The 17,962-nt window shown below is 32.5% G+C and overlaps 3 protein-coding genes and 2 non-coding genes across 5 annotated transcripts; 2 read left to right on the top strand and 3 right to left on the bottom strand.

Annotated features, from left to right (window-relative positions):
• Positions 1-552: 552 nt before the first annotated feature.
• On the top strand, positions 553-1,824 carry LOC107460570 (protein MKS1). Its single transcript, XM_016078939.3, has one exon. It carries the CDS (start codon positions 709-711, stop codon positions 1,528-1,530), a length of 822 nt encoding a protein of 273 aa, XP_015934425.1. The 5' UTR covers positions 553-708; the 3' UTR covers positions 1,531-1,824.
• A 7,241-nt stretch (positions 1,825-9,065) lies between these two features.
• TRNAF-GAA (transfer RNA phenylalanine (anticodon GAA)) lies at positions 9,066-9,138 on the bottom strand. Its single transcript has one exon. It is a non-coding gene; the product is annotated as a tRNA-Phe (tRNA).
• Positions 9,139-11,401: 2,263 nt separating this feature from the next.
• On the bottom strand, positions 11,402-11,474 carry TRNAF-GAA (transfer RNA phenylalanine (anticodon GAA)). The gene has a single exon. It is a non-coding gene; the product is annotated as a tRNA-Phe (tRNA).
• Positions 11,475-11,553: 79 nt separating this feature from the next.
• On the top strand, positions 11,554-14,733 carry LOC107460614 (hydroxyproline O-galactosyltransferase HPGT1). Its single transcript, XM_016078999.3, has 12 exons — positions 11,554-11,815; positions 11,882-11,945; positions 12,030-12,079; positions 12,184-12,377; positions 12,520-12,583; positions 12,671-12,743; positions 12,894-13,017; positions 13,318-13,405; positions 13,503-13,553; positions 13,816-13,887; positions 13,973-14,085; positions 14,311-14,733. Exons 1-12 carry the CDS (start codon positions 11,709-11,711, stop codon positions 14,331-14,333), a joined length of 1,023 nt encoding a protein of 340 aa, XP_015934485.1. The 5' UTR covers positions 11,554-11,708; the 3' UTR covers positions 14,334-14,733.
• A 740-nt stretch (positions 14,734-15,473) lies between these two features.
• On the bottom strand, positions 15,474-17,831 carry LOC107460633 (uncharacterized). Its single transcript, XM_052252484.1, has 5 exons — positions 17,490-17,831; positions 17,269-17,311; positions 16,684-16,857; positions 16,455-16,556; positions 15,474-15,923 (listed from the first exon to the last, which is right to left on the bottom strand). Exons 1-5 carry the CDS (start codon positions 17,636-17,638, stop codon positions 15,789-15,791), a joined length of 603 nt encoding a protein of 200 aa, XP_052108444.1. The 5' UTR covers positions 17,639-17,831; the 3' UTR covers positions 15,474-15,788.
• Positions 17,832-17,962: the final 131 nt, after the last annotated feature.

Raw genomic sequence — 17,962 nt, 5'->3', positions numbered from 1 at the left:
GAATAAGATAAATTTAAACTATTTTGCTTGATTTTATTTTTTATCTTCTAATATAATTAAGTGAATGTATAAAACACACCAACATTTATATAAAACACACATTCAATGAGGGTGTACTCTAATATAATATTAGCCACACATACATACACATATACATATCTTGAATGTTGTTATCCTAATAAAAAGTGTCAAACTTGTCAACACAGACACTTGATCCACTAGCATCACAAAACTTTACATTGTTCTCATCACTAATAAGCTTGTTTATTACTTAATTAGCTTATTCCACCCTACACCATCATCACATACATATGCATTTATGACATGTCACTTACATACATAAACATAAACATATGACCCTTTCCAACCTTATACAGACGCGTTCAGACAACCATAACATCACGAAACCGGCCATCGTCGCTATAAAAATACTCTCTTTTCTATAAATTATTTACCTTAGAACAAGCCAAGTTAAATTATCTTTCCCTCTCATTAAATAATTAATCCCCTAATTCATCATTGACCGGATCTATCTACTTTCTTAGCTACTTTATATATATAATATAAACCCTTCATAAATTTTAGAAAATACTAATTATTATTATTATATATGCTCATACACTTGTCTCCACCCTACCTACTAGCTCATTCTCCTTGATCATCAAGTTAATTATAATTCCTCTCTTAATCTCCAACAACATCAAAAACATGGAATTCCCAGACATGAATAATCCAACCGGAAGATCACCAAGAAGAGAACTTCAAGGACCAAGACCTACTCCTTTGAGAATAAACAAAGATTCTCACAAGATCAAGAAACCACCGCTTGCGCCACCGCCGCCACAACAACCACCCTCACACCACCAACCACCTCCGCGCCAACCCATTATAATCTACACCGTCTCCCCCAAGATTATCCACACAACACCCGGTGATTTCATGAGCCTGGTTCAGCGCCTTACTGGCTCTTCGTCTTCGTCTTCGTCTTCGTCCATGTCCATGTCCTTCAATAATACTTATCCTTCTTTTTCCACGTCATCCTCCTCGGCCTTTCTGACATCTGACGTGGCACTAGTGCCAAACAACGACCCTTTCAACGTTGTCCCCATCGAAACAGTGTCTCCGGCGGCTCGTTATGCCGCCACAGAGAAAGCTAGGTCATCTCCACTGGGGAAGAACAAAATGACGATGCATCAAAACCAGGCAATAATCAATGGCAGCGGCGACCAAATAACATCAAATAACGATGTGGTGGAAGGTTTAGAGATGATGATGGCGGCGGCGGAGAGAACAAACATGTTTCAAGGGATATTATCGCCGGGACCGGCTTCGCTTTCTCCCATTCCTTCAAGCTTCTTCTCACCGATGATACCACCATCCTCTTCTTCTTCTGATGCAAACATAATTAGCTTCTTTCATGATTTGAGCCCTATGCTTCACAACAGTGCCACTTTTGTCATGCCTAGTCCTTCAAACTTTGTTTCACCACAAACTCCAACTATAGATTTATTCAACTACTTCCTAGATTGATTGTTAGATCTTATTACATACATACCATTTATCATCAATTTAATTCCATTGCCACATTATCATTCTTCACAAATTTTCATTACAGAAATGTTAAAAAGAGATCAAATAAATTTTAACTATTTTTTTATTATGAAATATTTTTGTTTCACTGATTGATGATACAGGAGGATAAAAGAAATATAGATCATAGGGCCTGCAGATTTATTAATTGCCGTTTGCTGAGTTTGTTGGTGGTGTAGTTAATTAGACTTTAGAAGAAATATTTTTAAAAAAAAAATAGATATTCTTTGGGTACTTTCTTTGTTGGATTTTTATCATTTAGCATTTAATTTTGTGGGCCATTTATATTTTTAGCTAGGTTCGAATTTCTTATAACCTGCACTACCGTTGACAACATTTGTTTTTGTCTTATACTCTAATACTTGCTTATTGAATTTTGTTACCTACTGATGATATATATATATAGACATTGGCACTACTACATTATTCAGAGATTTATTTATATATATTCAACCCAATTGTTTTTTCTTAAGTATGTTCGGATAGGAATCACATATACTTAATTCAAGTATGCAAATTTTTAATCATTGAAATCAGCTGTTAATATTATAAGTGTGATGAGTGCATAAAATTATTCTCACATAAAAAAATAGAGTGAGGAGTTTATAAGATGAGAGATTCGTTAACTTGACACCTTAAGATTTTGAGTTAGTTGTGGTATTTTTTTTTTTAATCTTTAAATGAAAACTCATATTTTCAGCACATACTGCAATATATTTAGCGTATATATATACATACACAAAATTATACATGGCCGGCGTAATGTTAGGTACATAAATTAATATATGGTATGCAATTTAAGGGGTTTGAAAAGTGAGGGAGACTGGCGCTGCATATATAAATAACATTCAATAGCCAAGTAGCTATTAAAACTCAGCAACAAAGAATATATAAGCAGGGTTTTTTTTCTTTTTGGTGATGATGTTGGAAAGATAATTATTTAAAATTATTTTGTTTAATTTAATATCTATAATTTTATATGTGTAATAATTACAATTTTGTCATATTTAAATATTATTCAATTATTGTAACCATAATAAACGGCAATTAAAAATACAAAATAAAATAATTTTGACTTTTTTTATTATTATTTTTTTTTTGGTGGGGTGGAAGCTAAGATGGGGTGTTCCTCTTCATAATTGATTACATTGCTTAAAACAAGCACCATTTGACTTAATAATTTAAAAAGAGAAAAAAAAGAAAAATATTTGACTTGCTTTTTTAATATGTAAGCATATAAGTCAAAATACAGAAAATCAAAATTTTATATAAAATTAAAAAATAAATTAAATATATAATATAATTTAAATGATAAAATTATTATGATTTAATAGAAATTTTAAATTCAATACTTGTTTAATATTGTAATATTAGAATATTTTAATTATTTTTAAAATAATCAGTCATTTTAGTAACAAAGACAAGTTACTTAGCTTGAATGGTTTACCAAAAATTTTGCTTGAAATGTATATGAAATGGAATTAATAAATTGTCTAAAACATAATAATGGGACATCTATGCATTGGATATAGTTTTACATATACAGCTTAATAAAACAAAATATTCATTTCGATGGATAACCATCGTCTTTAAATATGATATTTGTATGAAAGATTGCTAATCATATGCATTTACGTTCAAAAGTAATCATTGCAATTTAATATATTAGCATCCCCTTATATTAGATTTTCTTATAATCGATCTTATCATCATGAGTGATTTCTTGTATATCATTAATTTCAACCGTAAAATCCTAAAAAAATATTGCATAAAAAATAATTTATATATGATCAAATATTATATGAATAGATCTCTCGTCTTTTTAAATAAGTATGTGAAATTAAATTTTATTTTATTCGTATAATAATTTATTATCCAATGTTAATTTTTAAAATAAAAATTTTAATTCACAATAAATTAATTTTTAATTTTTCGAGTTAAAAAATATGATAAGAAACAAAAAAATATATATATAATTAGAATTGGGATTTATTAGATTTTCATTTAATATATGTTTTCTAAAAATGGCAATTTCTTTAATTACATTGTCCCTTGACTCGTTTTGAATGGCAATAGCTAGAGGTGTCCCTGCCAAAGACACTGGCCTTCAATTCTATAGCTGGAGGATTCCCTAATAATATACGACATGACCACGCAACTTTTTTCATTTTTTAATAATTAATTTTAGTATATAAATAATATTTATAAAATACTAAGCTTATGATGTTGAAATAGTATCAAGTAACAAAGTGCAGCACGTAGTTGGTTTAGGGTTTTATAAAGTTTAAAACATCATAGTCTTTTTTGTTTTTAATTTCCTAGTCTTAATTACTCTAAGAAGTGAAATCAAACAAACTTTAGAATGGTTAATTCTAACCAAAAGTACACACGTTCACACCCGGTGGTTGACCCTTTTTTTCCCGAATGTCTTAAGAGTTAAGACGAGGTAAAGATTAAGGTATTCTTGCTATATCAAAAAATCAAACAATTTTAATAACCACTAAAAATAGTTGTTTTAATAAGATATTTTAATCGTCATAATCAAATTGGATTAATCTAATGATATTAGTCTGCTTAAGTAAATGTGGGAATTTAAATCACGTTTTATGTATACAACAAACAATTAGATCATGACAAATCCTTAAATGAAACTTCAATTTTACCGTAGATTTAATCATTGGCCTGTTCTTAAATTGAATTCTGACTGACAATAGATTAGTTCTTAACCTGTTGGATTGGAGGATATCGTAAAAAATAAAAAAAATTTTAACTGTCATTAATTACAAAAAAATATTTAATATTATTAAAAAATTATTTAAAAATATTGTTGATAGTCATTTAATTGTCAAATTGACAATACTTTTATTAATATTTATTTTTCACAATCAATGATAATTAAATATCAATAAAAACATTGTTAACAATTTTTTGGACAATTAAATGAGAGTTAAAAATATATTTAAATACTTTTTTGATAACTATTAGTCGTCAATAATAATATAATTTTTTTATGACAAGTAATACTCATTAAAATACATTTGAACATTTTTAATTAAAATAAGATTAGTACAAATAACATTACTCCTCCAATATTTAGAAATCAAAGTGACACACTTCATCTCGAAGCTGCAAACGACAAAAAAGCATGTCTCCTTCCTTCTTTCACCGATGTAGATTTGGAGCTGCAAAGTCAAAAGACTAACACAAAACTCAACCGAAATTTGTTTACTTGTGAATATTTTATAATTAATTGGCAACAAAATATATGGGAGCAGTTAGAGATAAAAATAGAAAGCATGTACGTAAAGATGAGCCATCAATGAAATTGGCATTATAATTAATATAATAATAAAAAATATAAGTAGACAATGAAAATATTAAACAATGTGAACAATAGATATATTGGATGTTTATTTTATTAGGTGTACGATTGGTTATTTTAATATTAAAATTTAGATGATTAATTTAGAGATGTAGTATATTTTTATTTAATTAATGGCTGTTTATGTTGTTCAAGATAGTCATTATTTACCTAACGCTCTTTATATAATAATAATAGTGATAAGTGGCTTTGAAAGAAGAAATATTATAATAATTAATACTATATATATTGAGAGCACATGTGGGATTTTGGTTGGCATCAACTACAAAAGTTGCTGGCTGGTTTTAATCAGCTGATTGATGAGCCCCCAAAACTTTGTACACTTTAATATATGAAAACCTAATATGGGATTGGGATGACCTTTGCCAAATGTTCTTCTCTTCTAGAACTGCATTTCCTGAACTTGATCATCACTATTTTTGCCTCTTTTTTTTAAAATAATTTCCCGTCAACCAGGGATAGAATAATCATAATAGAATGTTAAAAACAATGGATTACAATAGAAGAGTGTGTTAATGAATAAACGGGTATACCCTAATTAACAATATTCTTTACCGATATGCAGCACATTTAAGTAATTTATCATTTAACTCTAATCAAATAGGTTCAATATTAACAAAAACTATTCTTATTAAAAAGACTGTGATTATACGTGTGCAGATTATTTTTTCAACTAAGTCATTTATGTTCACTTATGAGACTTTACGTTACTGTCATCGTCGTTTTTTTTTTGTTTTCCTCCTACTCATCTCCCTCATTTTTATTTTTCGCGTATTTTTTTCTCATCGTCATTCTTTGTTGCTACTGTTATTGCATTAGAAGGTGAGGAGAAAGAGTTTTGAATTGAGCAGGACAATTAGTCTAAATGCACCTTAATTCACTCAGAAATGAACCGAAATTACATAATATATTGCGACACAATTAACTCAAAAATTAACCGAAATTACATAACAATTACGATACAATTAACTCAGAAATGAACCAAAGTTACATAATGATTACGACACATAAACTCAATTCGAAAACAAGCACACAAATAAGACTGAATCATGAACAAAAATACATCTAAAATGAATTTTGGATTAGACAATGCCATTAATATGTTTCTTCTTCTTTTTTGTTTGATATTTTCTTTTTTTCTTGATTTTATTCCTCTCAAGAGTAGTAAATCAAGAAGAATTTTGAAAAAATAAAATAAGAAGAAAAAGATGAAGAAGAAAAAGATGAAAAAGAAGAAGAAATAGAAGATGAAGAGGAAGAGGAGAAAGAATTTTGAATTGTGCAGGACAACAAGTCCAAATGCACTTTAATTCACTCAGAAATGAACCGAAATTATATAATGATTACGACACAATTAACTCAAAAACGAACCGAAATTACATATTGGATTGCGACACAATTAACTCAAAAATGAATCGAAATTATATAATGATTGCGACACATAAACTCGGTTAAAAAATAAGCATATAAACAAGACTGACTCATGAACAAAAGCACATCCAAAATTAATTTTGGATCAGACAACGTCATTAATATATTTCTTCTTCTTTTTTGTTTGATATTTTCTTCTCTTTTTCTTGGTTTTATTCCTCTTAAGAGTGTGAAACAAGAAAAACTATAAGAAAATGAAAAAAGAAGGAGAAGATGAAGAAGAAAAAGATGAAAAAAAGAAGTAGCAGCAGAATATGAGAAAGAAGAGGAGAAAGAATTCCGAATTGTGCAGGACGAGTCCAAATGCATCTTAATTCACTCAGAAATGAACCAAAATTACATAATGGATTGTAATACAATTAACTTAGAAATGAACCAAAATTATATAACAATTGTGACATAATTAACTCAAAAAAGAATCGAAATTACATAATAATTGCGACACATAAACTCAGTTCGAAAATAAGCACACAAACAAGATTGAATCGTGAACAAAAATACATCTAAAATCAATTTTGGATCAGACAATATCATCAAAATAACAAAAATTTAACAATAACAATAACAACAATAATGATAACAACGATATGTATAAGAAGAAGATAATAATGATGACAGAGGAGAGGAAGAAAAAGGAAGGAGAAGAAAAAAGGAAGGAGGATGAGATGGTGGTGTTGCTGGTGATGATGACGATAACAGAAGAAGAAGAAACAGGTGCACATGAATTTAAAATACTTGGTTGGACTTAGTTAGGGTTATGATTTGGATGTAGAGTGTAAATCCCGGTTAAATTAGTAAGTAATTAGTCAATAAATTAGTTTTTAATAAGGATGATTAGAAATATGAATATTATATCAAATTAGGATAGAGCTCATCGAAACGAGAATTTTGACACTAATTTTAAAGAAAACGGTCCAAAATTGGATCGAATGAGCCGAATCGATTGAACCGAACCCGAACCAGGCTATCGGTCCAACTGGACCAGCCCTTTTAAGTGAACCTAACAGTGCCTTCTCCCTCATTTTCAGCAACACGAAGGTGAAAGCTTTTCTAGGGAGGAGAGTAACGAAACACCCCGTAACTTTACGGTAAATTTTCAACTCCCATAACTTTTTCGTCTGAGCTCCAATCGCCACACCGTTTGTGGCCACGCATTCACCGTGTCAAGCTCTATGTTTCTATCGGAACAATTTTATAGGTAACTCGTTATTTCACACTCAGCCTTCATTTCCCCCAATTTTCGAGTTTTGAGAAGGAATGTTGAATTCCTTTGATTTTTTATGTTTTAGGATCCAATTAGCATGAGAAAAACGTTCACTCTTGCTTATGTGAAGCTTGGATAAGGTGAGAATATGATAATTCTATTTTAATTTTATTGGATTTGAGCTTTGAGTATTAAATTGGATATATATGTGTTATAAATGTATATTAGGTTGTGAATAAATAATTGGAGTTTGAAATTATGAATACTGGAACTTGGAGGAAGCGGGTTAGTTGAGGTTTTGAGGGCTGTGTTCTTTTAGAAAAATTGTCTTGGAATAATACTTGGGAATTGGCTAAGGTATGGTTTGGGTTTCTTTCATTTAATATATAATGTTCTGTGAAAACTTAGGCTAGATGACCATAGGATAAGTCGGAATGCAGGTGTATGTTAATGTTTAGTAATTTGTTATCAAATATATTTGGTTGGTGCTTGTGGATTAGCTGGTGATTTGGTGAATTATTGATTTAAGGTATAACTATTGTGGATGTTGTTGTGATAATGAGGTATTTTGTGTTAAAAGCCTAGGATTTGTGAACTATGATTCTTATTTGAATTTTGGTTGTTGGATTTGAATATTGTATGAGTATAATTGTTGATCTGAGGTAGATTTATTGTGGTGATTGTTATGCTGATGAGGAATGGTATGTTGAATTGAAAAGAATGCAGGTTTGGACCTGAAAAGGGTGGCAAAGTCCGAATTTTAGAGGAGATGCTGCCGAAATTTTATAAAAATTAGAGATTTTGTTTATATGATTATTTAAAAAGATTTAGATTCAAAGGTTATATGGTTTGATTGAGTTATTAAGAAAATGAGCATGTTTTAAGTTTGATTCATTTAGAAAAGAATGAATTATGTTTTGAATTGGAACTATTGATGGACGGAATGAGAGGTGCAATAATGAAGGATAAGGATTGAATATGATTGATGTATGATGATGAATGAGATGCGATTGAGAATGATGTGGATGTTGATGAATTATAATTGAATTATTTATATGGCTTATGAATTTGAATAATCTGAGATACGAGATTCCTTGGATTAAGTATCGTGGCTTGCCACCACGTGTACCAGGTTGAAAATTCGATACTCTGTTGACCCTACGATGTAAGTGTGACCGGACACTATATAAATTCTCGGGAATGTTACCCCTATTGAGCAATATTGATTATTTGAGAAAAACTATGCAGACTTGCATAGACTTTTGGGGATGCACGTCGGGGGACAAACTAAGTACAATTCAGACTTGCATAGACTTTTGGGGATGCACGTCGGGGGACAAACTAAGTACAATTCAGACTTGTCGGGTTGGCTGGATAACCAACAGTTTAGTGTGATAGGGTATATATATATATATGACCGAGATAAATAATTTTATTTAGTAAAATATTATTGTCTAATGCGGTGAGCGTGGATTGAACACGCGGCCTTCAGATCTTCAGTCTGACGCTCTCCCAACTGAGCTATCCCCGCAACATGTTTTTTGTCTTATTAAAAAGATATACAATTATTACACAGTGATCAAAAAATTCTAATGACGTATGAAATTGGTAGAGCTAGATGAGGAAGGAGAAGATAAGAGATTGTGGTGACGAAAGCTGCGTTTTTTACCTCTATAGGCACTTCTGCTGCTTGTATAGCAACAAACAAGTAGAAACAAAATATAATTGATTTATAAAACTTACATTGAATCTAACCTTATTAAGAACATCTTCAACAATTTTGGTTATTTGATATCTTTCACCACGCTGATTAATCCTCATTTGAGCCAATACATCATCTGCATTTTGATTTTGATGAGCAATTCGAGGATTATCTCCCCTAAATTGCATATCATTTTCTACATTTCTAGGCCTCCCATCCCTTGATTCATTTGCCGATTTTGATCTCCTTTATCATAATCAACAATTCAAGCAACTCTCTCCACTCGCCTAGCAAGGCGCTCGAATTTTGATTCATGATTAGCCATCATAGGGTTTAAAATTGTAGTCATCTGTTGAGTTAATAAATTAACTAAATCATTATGACTTTCATCGACCTGTTGTCGAAAAGTCGCCATTGAATTAGAAGCATTCGATGTAGAATCCATCTAATAATCTTGAAAAAACTCAGAATACACTGGATGCCCTGGGTTAACACCAAAACTCGATGAATTTTCAAATATTGAAAAAACATAACCAGGTGGAGTGTAACTTAAACAAATGTCATATGGAGGCCAACCAGCAGTTACTGGTGGTTGCGTTATAGCAACCCGTAAACGTTGATTTCATCCACTGTTTTCCATTGGAGGATTAGTAACAGTCACATTCTCCACCACTATACTACTTTTGGCATGTGTTATCACCTCCACCGGTGTTTGGGTGACTACAGCAATATTTTCAGTTGCAGATGATTCAACATTAGCATTAGAAACTTCTTCAGCCATTCAAATATTCTTGTCACTTCTAAGTTGCATGCACTAAATAATTTCAAAAATACTTTTCACATACTTAATATTTAAATAGTCCCACCGCGCGTGCCAATTTGTTTTATCGATTTTTAGCCAATCCAAAGTTGTTCGATATCTAGTGGTCTGGGAGCGAAATCTACTCCTCTGTGGGTACCAATTTTTTAAAGTGCATCAAAAGATCTTTCTATCGAGCAAAATAAAAGAAAATCTGAAAGATAAACAAAGTAAACTCTGAAAATAAATCGACTGAATTTAAAATGAATTGCCTTCAATTTAAATAAAAGTTGTAAATTGTCTTCGATAGAATCGAAGAACTTTGAAATCGAAAAAGTAAAGTGCTGAACTTTTAAAGTAAAATAAGAAAAGTAAATGTGCTTGAAAGATAAATTTGCAAAGAAAATAAAGGTTACAGGGAATGTAAATGAAAAGTAAAGATATGGAAGGAACCCTAAAGAAAAAAATGACTCAAACACAAACTCAGTAAGTCGCAAGATATATGAGTGTGTTTGAGTATTTTTCTAAAGCAAACTTCCAACCTTTTCTTCTTCGATTTTTCATCTATTTATTGAAGTCATTGACCAATTAGATTCAAGAGTAACTCCCGTGTACGCTATCTTTTGCATAACCGTTCCCACTCTTTTTGTACAACGTGGATAACTGTTAACAATCGACTCTAAATGATCTTATTCCTCGACAAAATACATTGACGGGCTTTTATCCTTCATTTTCTGACAAAATCCTTCTCGATCTAACCTCTGTTCCTCAAAATAAAAAATTCATTATACTTCGACTATGATGTCTTCGATATCAAATATTTTCGATCAACAATCACATTGTCAAAAAAAAAAAAGAAATTAAATGGGGTATTTAACGTTCCTATATATAAAAATATTGTATTTTTGGATTTTATTAGTACTTTGTTTGTCTAATTTAAAAAAATAATATTATATATACACAAAAATAATCATTAAAATTAAATTAATTACTATATATTTATATATAATTACATGTATTATTTAACTTATTTTTTATACGTATTTTATATTATAATATGTATTATCTATTAATATATTAATAGCTGATTTTAATGTATATTTTAATATTATTATTTTAAAATATATTTTTGAAATAAATTTAAATTTTTTTTCATAAAACATAAATTTGGAGGATCAAAATATAAAATATATTTTTATATATAAAATATGTTCGTGTTAAATTTGGACACTAAATTAAATAGTTTTATTAGATACAAAAAAATGCCATCAGTTGGAGAAATTAAAAAACAAATGCGGTGAGCGTGGATCGAACACGCGACCTTCAGATCTTCAGTCTGACGCTCTCCCAACTGAGCTATCCCCGCAACATATTTTTTATTTTATTAAAACAATATACAATTATTAAAAAGTGGTAATAAAATTACGCAAACGAATGAATTTCGTAGAGGTGGACGAGGAAGGAGAAGAGAAGTGGTGACGAAAGCTGCGTTTTTTGGGTTGGTTGCTTGACTTGTGTTTACAGTCATTTACTTCGTCTCCTTTCTCTGCAACTAACTGCAGAGAGAGAGAGAGAGAGATTGGATCTGAGATTGAATTGAATGCAGAGCAGCAGCAGGGGATCATCGATGGCTTATCCATCGTTCCGCATCCCTGCACTTCTCATCTCAATGTTCGCCACGTTCGCTTCCTTCTACGTCGCCGGAAGGTACTTCTTCTCTCTTCTCTTTCCTCTTCCTCTTCCTCTTTGCATTTCTCAACCATTCCTCTTCAGGTTATGGCAGGACTCGCAGAACAGGGTTTATCTCATCAAACAGCTCGACAGGATCACTGGCCAGGTAATTCTTCAAGTTCCTAACAATCTGATTTTTGTTCATTTTAGTCTAATCATGCTTAGGGTTTCCTTCTGTTAACTGTTATAGGGACAATCTGCGATATCAGTAGAAGATACCTTGAAGATCATAACCTGCAGGTTCACTCAACTTGATCTCTTAATTCTTGTTTGGATATTTGTTATTGAGGATCATTTCGTGCTTGGAACTTGTTCAGTACTTGTTTCATCGTGTGATTGTTTAGGGAACAGCACAAGAAGCTCGATTCCCTTGAGATGGAACTTGCTGCGGCTAGGCAAGAGGGTTTTGTTTCGAAGCGATTGCTTGAGACCAATGGGACTTACTCTGAGGGAAGGCCTTTGGTCATGATAGGTATACTCACAACATTTGGCCGCCAGAAGAATAGAGACGCCATTCGCAATGCCTGGATGGGAAGTGGTAATTATGTTTTGTTCTTCCTCTTGCTTAATCAGAAGTCACTGACATTGTAAACTACTCTGCCATGATTAATATTGCACGGTTTGCTCACTGAGATTGTGGATTAGAGGTGGTTTTAACATTAAGAGTTCTTTCTTTGCAGGTGCAGCTTTGAAGAAACTGGAGGATGGAAAGGGCATTGTTGCACGATTTGTTATTGGGAGAAGGTTTAAATTCTTACTTTTAATTTTTCTGGGATGAGGGGGCATGTTGGATCCAATTGTGATTCTTATGGCTTATAAACAACTTTGCAGTGAAAATCGTGGGAACAATCAGGATAAGGACATTGATCGTGAGAATAGGCTGACCAATGACTTCCTAATTCTTGTAAGTTTAAGTTGTCTAAGGATTTTATTCTCTTTAAGCATTCTGCTTTACTGGAATTTGGCAAGTATTTTGTGGCATACTGTGAGTAGAAAATGAGGCTTCAGAGCATAACCTGGTTTAGCTCACTGCCTTCAACTCTTATGTTGACAGGATGATCATGTGGAATCAAACGAGGGGCTCCCAAATAAGGCTAAATTGTTTTTTGCTTATGCTGCAGATAAATGGGATGCTGAGTTTTTTGCTAAAGTAAATGATGATGTTTATGTAAATATTGGTTAGTTTCTCTTTTACTAGATTATAAGACTCTTCTTTTCTAATTTGAGAATTTTTCACGTGTCTTATCAGCAAAAGTTATTAGCTTTCAAAATTAATTCCGAATTGTGATCAAAACTCAAAGTTAATTATAGGAGTATTGGGACCCTTGTACAAATGGTATCCTAACTAATCCCCTAATCATATGATAATATTTCTTGTGTTCCTTTTTGCAGAATGCAATCAACTTTTCTATTCCTATACTATTTTGTGATTGGACATGTATTTATATGCCTTGCCAATGATTTGTTTTCTTTCACAGATGCCTTGGGTTCTACACTGGCAACTCATTTGGACAAACCTCGTGTTTACATGGGGTGCATGAAATCAGGAGAAGTTTTCTCTGAACCGTGAGTCCCTAATGGGGATGACATTTGAAACTTCACATGCTTGTAAAAAAAAAAATATGATCATGGTTCTCATACAAGTCTCTATGAATTATGTCAGGAAACATAGATGGTATGAACCAGAATGGTGGAAATTTGGCGACAAGAAATCGTAAGTCAAACAACCAGTTAATTTGTATGACTGTGAGTGGATAAGATTGAATTTTTCTCCGATGCAAACTTATATCAATTGGTTTTTTTTGCCTGACATCAATTGGTTATTTTCAACAAGGACAGCCAAGATAGTCAAATATTTAACTTTCTAGTATTTGGTGCACAAATCTCAGTGCATTTGTATGGTGTTTCACAAATGTCTTTCCTCATGCTTTCTGTTTTCTCCACTTAAGTTGATGATTTATCTACTGTTCAAACAGATATTTTCGTCATGCATCAGGAGAGATGTATGTCATATCACGAGCCTTGGCTAAATTTGTATCAATAAACAGGTTGGTACCAGTTTTTACTGTGTTTATTCTTAGCTACCATCCAACTGTGTATGCAACTAAATGTTGTTCTGTTATGACTTGACAGATTTGTTCTCCGCACCTATGCCCACGACGATGTTAGTGCTGGATCCTGGTTTATTGGTCTTGATGTGAAGCATGTTGATGAATCAAAGTTTTGTTGCTCATCTTGGTCAACAGGTTTCTCTCACAATTCCTGTGTCTTTGTTTAGCTTGTGTGCATGTAATGTGCTCATTAAAATACAAGCTCACGTCTTCACCATACCGTGGACCAAGCCATTTATATCCCAACTTGACAACTTCAGTTATCTATGTGATTATTATGGAATTTACTTGATATAAAAAGTTTTGATATGTATCAAATGTCATTTCAGCCTCAAAGTGATATGGATTTTTTATATGCAGGTGCTATCTGTGCGGGTGTTTGAGGAGATTCCAGTGCATTGTGTGTGAAGATTACCAATGTAATACAGAGCCACCAATTGTTTAAAGGTTTGATTTTCAGAGATATTTTATCTCTACCGTGAGTTGAGTGATTATGGTAGACATGTTTGTTGCAAAGTTGCTTCTAGATTTGGAGTTTATTGAGAAAAACATTCATTAACTAGTGGCAACGGTGGACTAAAAAATGCACATTCCCACCTATCGGTTTCTTTGGTTCTGAATTCATTATGGACAGAGAAAGATAGTTTACTTCCGAAAGTATTTAACTACTGTATTCTATAGGAGTGACAGCATGATAGCGGATCATTTTTTCTTGTGTTGTAAATGACAATGGCATGGTATTTGACTCCAGTTTTTCCTTTATGAGATATAGGCTTGTTGTAACCAAGTCCAAAAACTTGCTCTTTTTTTAGCTTCGGATAGTTTACGTTATTAACCCGAAAATGAAAATAAAATAAAACAAAAGACTTGGTAAGGTATGCTTTAAGTAGGGCAAATTATACTCTACCCGCGGATATTCAATCTGGATCAATCCGTTTGGTTAAGAAAGTGAGTGTTGAACCCACAATATTTCTCTTGTAAAAACTTGAAATAACCATTAAATTAGTTGATCATTTATTTGTAATTTTATGTTAGATTTTTTTAAAATTTTATTATTTTTAATTTTAATTTAAACTTAGTTTTTTTAAATTTGGAATGGTTAAATTTTATATTTGCTTGAAATTTTTTTATTTTTGTACAGATATAGCCAGATAAAGGGTTTAGAACTTTAAGGTGTGAATAAGATTAAGATTGAGTAATTATAGAGTAGGAGAGAATTTTAAAAAAAATTTCAACCCGTAAATAAAATTAGAGTGGAATACAAATCTTATTCTACCATACCCATTGTCAACCCTAGCTTTAAGATTTCCAATGACCATAAAGTTAAGAGTTAACTTTAATTCTGTCGAATCTGTGAAGCTATAAGCTCCAAAGTCGTAACATACTAATAGTAGTAATGTAGTATCTTAAAGTACAGAAAAATTCGACTAATCCGTCCGTATCTCTGGGGATTTGGCAATAAGACGGGAACCTCGATTGTTCTATAATCAACGCCAAGTTTTGAAGTGATTCAATAATCCAAATTCCAAAACATTGGTCTCGGCCAAAATAAATTTTTTCCAAAAGAAATCAGAGATTCTCGCCTGCGAGGTTTAATCTTTCCGGGTGGATCAGAATAACTGAATAGGAAATAAGAAATAATCGGCTCTAATTTATCATCCCTAAGTAAAAAAGAAAAACACAAATCCCTTCAAACTGATAAATTCACATATCCTAAACTCGAACTCTTTAGGAGCAGCATATCGAGAATAACAGATTGCCCACCCATGTCATTGCTATCTATATTTGACCGATGTTCTATCATCATACAAAAGGGACGATAAAGCTACTTCACAGTCTCATGATGAGCCACTAAGGAAATGTGCTAGTGCCTTGTCTGTGTCATTGTCATGCATAATCAGAGCTTCAGTAACGCTGTTGGATGAAAATCCCATTTCACGCAGAAGGGTGTAAGCATTGACAAATTCCTGAACCTACAAAACCCAAATGAATGATGAATAATACATTAGGTCAACAAAACAATGTATGCATCAAGATTGGCGCATTTTCTGGCTGCTGACATAGTTCAATAGTTATAAATAAGAAAGATTTCGATCACCATTTTGAAGAAGAAATACAGTAAAATGCCTGGAGAAGGAACATGGAACCAACATAAAATCCAATGAAATTGCTATTTGAAAACCATAAACATACAATAACGCAGGCAACAAAACAATTTAGATAGAAAAAGTGATATGTGAAGTTTTAATTTGATGACTAACAAATTCAACAGTTATTATTTGGAGGAGAAACCCTAGTATGAAGAAAAGAACCATGTGAGTCATGGTATGTCCATAATCAAGAATTCAAAAAATTATTCATCCTGGAGAGTCAGCACAACGAGAGAGTTTTTTGATATATACTATTATGCAGAAACAAAAATTAATCATACAGAACTATTACAAAGATGTTGTCTGAGAACCATGCACATTTATGGGCACAAGGTAACAGGATCGAGAATATACCTTAGTTGGATTATCCCCATAATTTGCAACAGCTATGGGAACGGCCTCTCGGTTGAGACCCATGGCAATATATTTGCTCACAACAGGATCTGCAACAGAAACCTGTAAAACAAATGTTGCATTACACACCCTGTGAATTGGAGGCAGTAACGAATCCTAGACAAGAAACTCACACAGGTTAAATAAATAGCATATTTTGAAACTTCTATATCTTAAATCAATGACATACCCTTGGTGACGATGATGACGATATTGATTCAGAAACCTTAGGCAGATTTTCTGTCCCAAATTTGCTCCAATTTGGGTTTTCCTTCTGTGCTTCAGCCATAATTTTTCTCTCCAATCCAAAGTCAAACTGGAAGTTGCTACGCGGAATATCTCCCACATGTGGTGATAAATGAGGCTGCAAATTTTCCGAAACCACTCAGAATTGTATTCAACTAGCAAAAAAGACACAACTCACCCATGTCGAGTAGGCAAACCTTGAGTACTTTCACAGACAAGGTAAATAGAGAAGAACAACCTCACAAAGAAACACTCAACAACTGAATAATAACAAGTGATCAAGATATACAGCAAAAGCTATGGTAGAATCAAGTGGCTCTACAGAGATAGTTCAACAAGGCAAATTGAAGCAAATGAAAGTAGCATTCTAAGTCTCAACAATGCAACAAGAGCATACACATCATTACAAATTTCAGAATAATATCAAGGAGTAACAAATGAAATATTACGGTAAGTAAAGTTCAGAGAATATCTAGAACCCCAACGAATGCAAAATTCAGGGGAGGAAAAAGAAAGAATGAAATCTTACCGGCGGTGTGATCCTATATTCTGGCTTGATAGTGCCGTCAATTTCCCGATGCCAAATCGAATTATAGTTTTTCAGAAATTAACAACAGCAGTGAGAAACAAACAATATCAATTACTAATTCAATCTAATATAATCCAATCCCTAAATCTAGCTTACCAGTTCCAACACAACCTCTGAAAGCAAATAAATAAAACTCTCCATCAGATGAAAGAAGAGGCGTACCAGAAGAAGAGGACGGAGGAGGAGCAGGACTCTGCTGATAGGGCGAGGGGCGGCCGACGGCGGCGTGAGGGTGCGGACCGATCTTCGGGTACAGAGGTTGCGGGCCGTACATGGAGGTCGACGAAGACGACGGTGGTGGACGGTACATCGGGACTTGTGCCGAATGAAACAAATAACAATATCAATATGAACAGCAATCAATTTTAGGAAGCAGAATTTGGCGTGTTTATGAACAATTTCATGGAAGAAGAGGAGAGAAATAGAGAATATGCAACGATATTAGGAGAAGCGTGTGCCTTCCAGTGCCACGTATGCACCAAACCTTGCCTTAATGCCTTCTGCTTTAAGTTATTAACAATAATTTCAAAATAGCTATAAGTTATCTCCTTACTGGGAAACAGGAGAAGCTATAATTTTTTTTTGAGTTAAATAAAGATGTTTAGGATGTTTTTTTTTAAGATTTTTTAAAATA

This window comes from Arachis duranensis, chromosome 8, assembly GCF_000817695.3.
Source record: "Arachis duranensis cultivar V14167 chromosome 8, aradu.V14167.gnm2.J7QH, whole genome shotgun sequence".
NCBI classification, from domain to species: Eukaryota; Viridiplantae; Streptophyta; class Magnoliopsida; order Fabales; family Fabaceae; genus Arachis; species Arachis duranensis.
The sequence above is the reverse complement of the archived record's forward strand: the minus strand, read 5'-3'. Positions and strand labels throughout refer to the sequence as shown.